At 38.5% G+C, this 9,251-nt stretch overlaps 1 protein-coding gene across 1 annotated transcript; it reads right to left on the bottom strand.

Annotated features, from left to right (window-relative positions):
- Positions 1-469: 469 nt before the first annotated feature.
- On the bottom strand, positions 470-8,402 carry SYF2 (SYF2 pre-mRNA splicing factor). Its single transcript, XM_070763884.1, has 7 exons — positions 8,252-8,402; positions 6,535-6,636; positions 5,103-5,228; positions 4,165-4,282; positions 2,915-3,005; positions 2,196-2,294; positions 470-1,075 (listed from the first exon to the last, which is right to left on the bottom strand). Exons 1-7 carry the CDS (start codon positions 8,291-8,293, stop codon positions 910-912), a joined length of 744 nt encoding a protein of 247 aa, XP_070619985.1. The 5' UTR covers positions 8,294-8,402; the 3' UTR covers positions 470-909.
- Positions 8,403-9,251: the final 849 nt, after the last annotated feature.

Genomic DNA, 9,251 nt, shown 5'->3' with positions numbered 1-9,251 from the left:
TGCAGGGTGTCCTGCATGAGCCACGCCCACAGCGTGGTAGTAAAAATTTTGGTAGCCCTTCACTGTTTTGGTAGCATCACTTAGCAACAGCAGTCTGCATTGCTGCTGTAATCCGAGGACTGCAAGGGTCAAGTGGGAAGAGTTGACTACCAGGTAAGGATCATGAGAGGGTGGAAAAGTGCTGTGGGTGGTGGGCATTGGGAAACAGGTTAGCTAGTAAGGGTAGCAGATGCTGGGGAGTGTAGCACTATAGAGATCCCTGAACAAGCAATTGTATGTTGAGGACTACCTGTATGAGCAATATTACACGTTTCTAAATGCAAATAATATTTGGGGAGCTTTCTAACCCAGTCTTTTTGTCTGTAATACTTGGATATGTTTTGCACATCCGTCTGAATTATGACTTTGGGGCTTCCTACTAATTGCATTATATACAAGATGCTCATTAAGCAGACAAAGCAAACCAAGAGTGTTTTAAAAACAGCTTTATATGCCATGGCTTTTAGTTTAATCAGACTACCAAAATTAACATAGCAACTAACACAGTTGTAATTTATTTTATGTATTTATTTATTAATTTGTATGCCGCCCCTCTCCGTAAACTCGGGGCGGCATATAAATCTAATAAATAATTTCAATAAACCACACGTACATATAAAAACAATTTGTGATTCAATATTTACATTAAAAAAACCAAATGAAATCACTGGCTCACCAACCATAACTTCAAATACTTTGGTTTTCTACAATTTATAAAACTTTTCTGACATGCCGTTCTTTGAGGAGGAGTACTATATGTGGACAAATTTCATTCTAGAATTAGAACATGTTTGCAAAGCATATTTTACACATGAAGGTTTTAAACAAGGCAAACTGAGAAAGCAAGGCCTGCCTCCTGAACTTTTCTGTCTACACAGCTGTCCCTCTTTCCAAATTCTGTTTAATTTCTGCAGTGTATTTCCCGTAGAATCTCTCAGCCTTTTTATTGAATTTGGCATTCCGCTCATTAATGTAGTCGATATCTGCATCGTCATTGTAAGAACGTCTCCGGCTGTATTTTTCACGTTTTTGAATTCTGAAAGAGAAACTGAAATACTCAGCTTATGTTTGTATATAGCTACATCTTGAATTTATATTTTAATGAGGTACTGGAGGTTCTTCACTTGAGACAGTAATATAATTCCCCTCCTTGTATATTCAGCTAATGGGGTCAACGGGAATAAAAAACACAATTTCATTAAAGCACTCCAAAGTAAATCAATCAATCTCTGGGTTCTATACTTAATATGATTACTTGGAATCATTTAAAAGGGGCAAAGCCTTGCCTGATAATTATATTATTTGACAAATGAATAGGAAAGAAGATGAGATGGACTCTGTAAGTGCCAAGTGCTTAAATAATGCAATCTGAAATAAAACAAGAGGAGGCAGGAGGTCTGATAGCAGGAGGTCTATGATAAGTGCATCAGAGGTCTTCAAATTGGCAGCTTTAAGACCTATGGACTTCAACTCCCAGTATTCTCTATGCTGGGTGGAGAATTCTGGGAGTTGAAGTCCACAAGTCTTAAAGTTGCCAAGTTTGGGGACTTCTGTACAAGATGCTTAATTTAGACATTCCTTATGAATATGGCACTTAACTGTTACATAGAAACATAGAAGACTGACGGCAGAAAAAGATCTCATGATCCATCTAGTCTGCCCTTATACTATTTCCTGTATTTTTATCTTAGGATGGATATATGTTTATCCCAGGCATGTTTAAATTCAGTTCCTGTGGATTTACCAACCACGTCTGCTGGAAGTTTGTTCCAAGGATCTCCCCCCTTTTCCTTCTGTCCTCCAGACTATACAGATTGAGTTCGTTAAGTCTTTCCTGATACGTTTTATGCTTAAGACTTTCCACCATTCTTGTAGCCCGTCTTTGGACCCGTTCAATTTTGTCAATATCTTTTTGTAGGTGAGGTCTCCAGAACACAGTATTCCAAATGTGATCTCACCAGCGCTCCATATAGCGGGATCACAATCTCCCTCTTCCTGCTTGTTATACCTCTAGCTATGCAGCCAAGCATCCTACTTGCTTTTCCTACCGCCCGACCACACTGCTCACCCATTTTGAGACTGTCAGAAATCACAACCCCTAAATCCTTCTCTTCTGAAGTTTTTGCTAACACAGAACTGCCAATACAATACTCAACTGTTTTTCAAGATCTGAAACCATTTTGTCAACACCTTCTTTGGAAGGCACATGACTTCCATGGAGTAAACTATTTGAAGTTGGGAAAAAATCTTCACCACTGAAGGAGAAAAAGGAGAAAATAAATGTTAACAGTAACATTTTTGTGAAATTTCTCTAGCTCAGGAATTTGGGATAAAAATATCAATACCTAGCCCGTTATGGTAACGCTGATTCTGTACTCTTAATTCTGTATCTATAATCTTTTTCATTTTTCTCATTCTCTTTAACCAAAATTGAACCAGGTGGATGGGACATTTATTTATTTATTATTTATTATTTAGATTTGTATGCCGCCCCTCTCCGCGAACTCGGGGCGGCTCACAACAAAGCATAAACAAATCGTACAAATCCAAATAGATTCAAATAAATTTAAATATTTTTAAAAAGTTTAAAAAAAAGAACCCCAATATACTAACAAGCACACAAACAAACAAACATACCAAACATAAATTGTACATGCCCGGGGACATTACCCTTCTACACAATCACATGGTAGCCTTGTTTATAACCATCATGATTTATGATCAAAATTGCGGTCTCAATTACTTTCCAAACGTATGGACTACCTGTATTCTAATTCATATGCCTTTAGGAATGATCTCATTTGTAAATATTCCTTCTAGATCTTTCTACCACATAATAATAATACATAAAAAAACTATGAAAAAAATTACTTGCCTTTCTTCTCTTAATTTTTCATACTTTTCCAGGTCAGGTTTAATTTGCCTGGTCAACCGCTGATACTGACGTAATTGAGCAGCTGCATAGTCTATAGAGCAAAGAAATTAGCTTAGTGAACAATAAATTTCTACTAAATAGGGCAACCTATCTCAGCAATATTGTGATTCCCTCCACATTTGTGTAACTCCTTTCTCAAAACATGATGAAGAATATTTAAAAGATTAAATCATAGCAACTGGACCAAAGTTTATTAAACAGAGACGTTTCGTTACTCATCCAAGTAAGTTCTTCAATCAAAATGGAAATTTTTTGGTTAGGTTAGAAACATAGAAGATTGACGGCAAAAAAAGACTCATGGTCCATCTAGTCTGCCCTTATAATATTTCCTGTATTTTATCTTAGGATGGATCTAGGTTTATCCCAGGCATGTTTAAATTCAGTTACTGTGGATTTACCAACCACGTCTGCTGGAAGTTTGTTCCAAGCATCTACTACTCTTTCAGTAAAATCATATTTTCTCACGTTGCTTTTGATCTTTCCCCCAACTAACCTCATGTTTTGCCCCCTTGTTCTTGTGTTCACTTTCCTATTTAAAACTCTTCCCTCCTGAACCTTATTTAACCCTTTAACGTATTTAAATGTTTCGATCATGTCCCCCCTCCATAAGTATAGAGTCAGAGAGTCCTTGGTATGTCCTAACTCTGCCATACTGAATGCAGCGGGATTTCTCCCCAAAATAAAATGCAATATGTAAATAATGCCCTTCATTTATATATATCACATTTCATTTTGGGAAGGAACTCCTTGCAGTCAGTATGGCAGAGTTGGTACATTCTAACAACTCTCTGATACTATGCCAAACCCAAAAATTTTTGATTGAAGAAGTTACTTGGATGAGTAACAAAATGTCTCCGTTCAATAAACTTTGGTCCACTTGCCATGATTTTAACCTCTGGCCTGGATGATTTTCATTTACATAAAGATGAAGAATAATAGATAGTAAATAAAGCAGCTTTGATTGACAAGTATCTCTGACTTTTGCTCTCAATTTGAATTTACCATGACAAACAGGAGTTTTGACAATGTTCTTACCATGATCAATTCTGAAAATGTTTTATGATCCCCTTCCAATTTTCTTAGGACCCATAGGTGAAGTACTAAAGAAGAACTCCTGATATGAGCCACTGCATAAAACTTTATTTTTATTCAACATGTGTTTGAAAACAGTAAGGATCATTTCCCCCTACCTGAAAACCCAAGATCAGGATTTTTCTTCTTCCTTTTCCTCTCAAAGCGTTCTGCATCTTCTGCGCTTACTTCTAGTAGCTTTACTCTCTCATAATCTTCCCCTTTCTGCAGGCATTCCTAGTATACAGTAAATTTCACTTTAATAATTTAAAACACAGTTCTTCAAAAAATGTTCCGTCGTGAGCTAAAATTTATATTTTATATTTCCTTAAAAAATTAGTCTTCAGATGAATTATATGTAATCTGCTGTTGTTTTCTCTTTCTATAGCCATAATAATTCCAACCTCTTTTGACAGTATTCTGGAACAGAAGTCTGCAACCTTGGTAACTTAATGACTTGTGGACTTTAACTCCCAGAATTCCTCAGCATGCTGTCTGAGGAATTCTGGGAGTTGAAGCACACAAGTCGTAAAGTTGCCAAGGTTGCAGACCCCTGTTTTAGAACACCATGACAAAAGGATTGAATTATGACATCCTTTGTTTAAATCCTGCCTAATCCAAATACTAGGTGGGCTGATGCAAGCATATGGCACAAAAGAATAACAGATTCCTTGAAATCACAAATGCATCCTAATGTTGTATTACAAATTCTAAAAGTATTATACAAATTGTGGTTTTATTTATTTGGTGACGGGTTACAAAATCTCATTTTTGGAATAACAACAAAATGTTTGGTCTTTCGGAAGCTACATTGGACCTTTCCATTTAAAACATAAAAATATGTTATAGAATTATTTTGAGTTATTAATGTACATCACATGTTTTGCCCACTACTGCAAAAGGGCTATATCTGGATGCCAGTATTTTCCAGTAATGGTGGTAATATTGTATCTATCATTGCTCATTTTTAATATAACCCAGTAATAATAACAATGGGACTTTTAAAAAAAAATCTTTCTAATTGTCTTAAAAATTCACATATTATTTGCTTGCTTACCTTTTTCTTTTCTTCCACTTTGAGTTCCCATTCCAAACGAGCCTTTTTTGCTTCCCAGTTGGCTGGTAACTTCAGCCTTTTATCTTCCTCTACAACCTCCTGATGATTTAACTTACGGGCTTCATTCTTTTAAAAATAAACAAGAGATAACAACATTCCCCATTTACTTATTTGTCCCATTCATATGATTGCCTACCTCAACAATGATTCTGGGAAGCAAACAGAATTTAAATAAAAACTATATATAATAGTTTGAGGGAACCAAGTTATTCTCCAAAGCACCTGAGGGTAGAACAAGAAGCAATGGGTGGAAACTAATCAAGGAGAGAAGCAACTTAGAACTAAGGAGAAATTTCCTGACAGTTTGAACAATTAATCCGTGGAACAGCTTGCCTCTAGAAGTTGTGAATGCTCCAACACTGGAAGTTTTTAAGATGATGTTGGATAAACATTTGTCCGAAGTGGTGTAATTTCCTGCCTAAGCAGGGGTTAGACTAAAAGACCTCCAAGGTCCCTTCCAACTCTGCTATTCTATTCTATTCCATTCCAAATTTTAGATCCTGAACTACCAACTTTTTTTTCTCTCCCTCTACAAACCAATTTCTATCCTGCATGATAAATTGTTGCCCCAAAAATCTTGTACATTGTGCTATATAATTTAATTAGTATCAGAAGGCTATGACCCAGATGATATACTATTATTCTGAATCTAAAAGTCACAAGGTGTTGTGGTTCAGCCTGAGCCAGATCAAAGATCAGCTGCGTCTCTGCTAGCTCCATGCCCGGGGGAGTCTGACAGCGGAGGAGAGAGTTCTTTGCAGCCGGACAGTGGAGACAGCAGTCAAGAAAGTGAAGATGAAGCAAGGCCTGGGAGCCCTGGGGAAGGGCTATCTCAAGCAAGTAGCTTTGATTCCCTGGAGTCCCTGGATGACGAAGCACAAGCTATCATTAGTATGCGGCAGAGACGCATAGCTCAAAGGAGAACTCAACTGCGTAGATATTATCAGCGCTGAATGAGGAGCACCAGGGGGTTGGGTGTGGTCCTCATTAGCAGGGAAGGGTTTATAAGGCATGAGAACCATTTCGGCAGCGTGGAGTGTTATCAAAGAGAGTTGGTGTTATCTGCATTTTCTCTCAGCGTTTTTGTTCCTGGCTCGTGGCCCAGCAGTCTTGAAGACCGGTGGGAGGTTTGTGTCTGTTAGCTCAACAGCCTCGTTTGGCATTAAGGATCCTGTTTTTCTGTATGAACAATTGCTTTCGTGTATCTTTTTGGAGTTCCAGTGCTTTCCTGACCTGTAAGGACATTTTCTGTTGGCTTCTTTTCTCTTTACCATTATAAAACTGTGTTTGGATTCAACCGGTGTGTCTGGCTTATCTTTTTGGGTTGGTCATAGCTTTCGGCGTGACCCAGACAGAACACAAAGTAACTTACCCTTTTCAAATGAAGCTCTCGGAATTTTCTAAGCCGTTCTTCCCTCTTTTGGGCAGCAGCTTCCTCAGCTGTCATCAGACTGTCTGAAGTGTTGGAAACCACCTGGAATATCCCCCACATGTATTTTTAAAAATAATAATCTGGGGTTGAGATGAACGTTTATACACTATGTATAAGAAGCAGTTTCACAATGAGGATTGTATGCTAAATAAAGCACTAAACACAAGATGTTATACTTGCTCTCTTTTGTTACCATACTGATTTTAGCCACATTTCCTTTTAATTGACAGTTATGGATCGGTTCTATTACTTCTAGAATTTTAACTCATGGTTGGCACATAGGCCTGATACTTTTGGGATTTGACTTGTGGATATATGGGATCAATTATTATTTTTACTGCTGTTATTGCCTTATTTGTACTGGTCTAAAACCATTATCAAGATGTGTCTAATTTTCTCTCTCAGGATGTGATATCTAATTCTGTATTTTCTAAGAGATCAAAAAGTTCAAGAAAGAGGCTTTTGAAGTATAATTATTGTCTACAGCCCTAGGAGAAAATGAAAACTTTCATAGTAAACTCTTCGTACCAATTACAATTAAAATATAGAAAGGGATCAAGGATGATGGAGTTTATCAAAGCCCAAGAAAAACCAGTTATCCTTATAAATCACTCTCAACAATATAATGTTAATAATTATGTGTATACATATCTATATTAACAAAGATATAAGAAGGGAAAAGAGGAGGAGGACAACCAGTAGCAAGATGGATAGATCCAATTACAGTGATGATGAAGTGAACCATTAGGAGTCTTGAATGGACAATTTACCGACAAATCATGGAGAAAATCTATGCAGTTGCTAGGAGCCCAAAACAACTTGATGGGTCCCAATCAACAAATCAATGAGCAAAGTATCTCAATATACAAGAGGCTTTTCTCAACGGATTCCTAAGTACAGGTGAAATAGAACTAAACCGCCATTTTGCAGAATATTCTAAACTTAACACTTCCAGGATCTACCTATGCACACTACAGTATTAATAATGTCAAAAAAAGAAAAAAGAATCAGATTCTCTCTCTCTCTTATCCTTCTCCCTGCCATTAATTTTTCCCATCATCTGTCTTGACAGATCTTTTTTATGCAAAGATCAAGTGGTTTCCTAGGCCAGGGCTCTCCAATCTTGGCAACTTTGTGGACTTCAACTCCCAGAATTCCTCAGCCAGAATTGCCAAGGTTGGAGACCACTGGGCTAGGACAACAATCATTACCAGATTTTTAAATTGGGTTATTCCATCATTTCTGATACAGTCCTGTATTTATTTTTATCTGTATAATAAAAAGGAAGATTCGTTGTTCAATCAAGAAAAATGAGAGAGATGGGTGGGAGTTGAAGTCCACATGTCATAGAAGAGTCAATTTTGCCTACCCCTGTCCTAAGGCATTACTGAACCGCAGCTCACAGCAAGGCCGTACATAGGCCGCTGGGGATGTTGGGAGTTGTAGTCCAGCCCAGCTTTCCCATCCCTGGCACCGATTCAGAGCAGCAACTCCGACCAAGCCAAATGCCTATCACTTCCCATGATACAGACAACCTTCCCCCAAGGCGGCGCCTCGGCCTGTGCAGGACTGAAGCTTTCGGTCGCAGTCCAGTGGCCAGATCGCCCTAAAACGAGTCCTTTATCCCTCATCTAACGATACTGTACTCCTTTCTCACCGTCCCATCGGCAGAGCCTCCCGTATCCACGACAGCCGCCATCTTCTCGTCGTCTTGGTAAACATCGAAGTGCTTCCCGTTTCCGACTTCCGCCTCGTGACGTCAACCGACGACGTCAACGAAAACAGACGTCGAAAGGAACAATATCGCCGACGTTCCAGCAGGAAGCTCTCTGTATGTTTGGAGAAACCATCGAGATGCGTGCGCGAGCGGCTGCCGTAGTGGCGGGGGCGGGATTGAGCTGCAGCGCTTAAGAGGCCAGGCGGGAAATTACAAGCCACCGAAGATGAATAAAAGCAAAGGAGGCTCCTCAGAAAACAAATACTGTAGGGTTGTGAGGTAAAGTTTATTTCTTGAGAGCCAGTTCTGTTATTCCGTTCGGCAAAAACTTTCGAGGTTTCCGCTCCGTATTAAAGAGAGTGAAAGCCAGGGCTGACAAAAGAGAGAGAGAGGAGAGAGAGAGAGAGAGAGAGAGAGAGAGAGAGAGAGAGAGAAACCTCACTTCCTTTACTTGCTCATTTCTTTAATGCACTGTTTCTCCACCTCAGCAAGTTTAAGATAACAACAACAACAACAATAATAATACATCACACAGTCCTAGACACATGGAAAGTATTCGACTTGTGATATTGTGATACAAAATACAGCATCTCGTTTGCTGTGTATTACTTTTTTTGTGTGAATAAAATAAAAACAACAACAATAACAATACATTACTTCAGACAAATGGTTATCCAACATCTTCTTTAAAACTTCCATTGTTGGAGCATTCACAACTTCTGGAGGTAAGCCGTTCCAGGGATTAATTGTTCTAACTGTCAGGAAATTTCTCCTTTGTTCTAAATTACTTCTCTCCTTGTTTAGTTTCCATCCATTGCTTCTTGTCCTGCCCTCAGGTGCTTTGGAGAATAGCCTGACTCCCTCTTCTTTGTGGCAACCCCTGAGACACTGGAACACAGCTACCATGTTTTCCCCCTGGTCCTTTTTAAAAAATTAAACT

This window comes from Erythrolamprus reginae, chromosome 11, assembly GCF_031021105.1.
Source record: "Erythrolamprus reginae isolate rEryReg1 chromosome 11, rEryReg1.hap1, whole genome shotgun sequence".
Lineage (NCBI taxonomy): Eukaryota > Metazoa > Chordata > Lepidosauria > Squamata > Dipsadidae > Erythrolamprus > Erythrolamprus reginae.
The sequence above is the reverse complement of the archived record's forward strand: the minus strand, read 5'-3'. Positions and strand labels throughout refer to the sequence as shown.

Coding starts and splice junctions, on each gene's coding strand:
- SYF2 (XM_070763884.1), bottom strand. CDS start 8,293: ATGGCGGCTGTCGTGGATACGGGAGGCTCTGCCGATGGGACG. Junction 3,006..4,164: donor TCCTGATCTTGGGTTTTCAG/GTAGGGGGAAAT, acceptor TTTGCTCTATAG/ACTATGCAGCTGCTCAATTA. Junction 1,076..2,195: donor GTTTCAGATCTTGAAAAACA/GTTGAGTATTGT, acceptor TTTCTCTTTCAG/AATTCAAAAACGTGAAAAAT.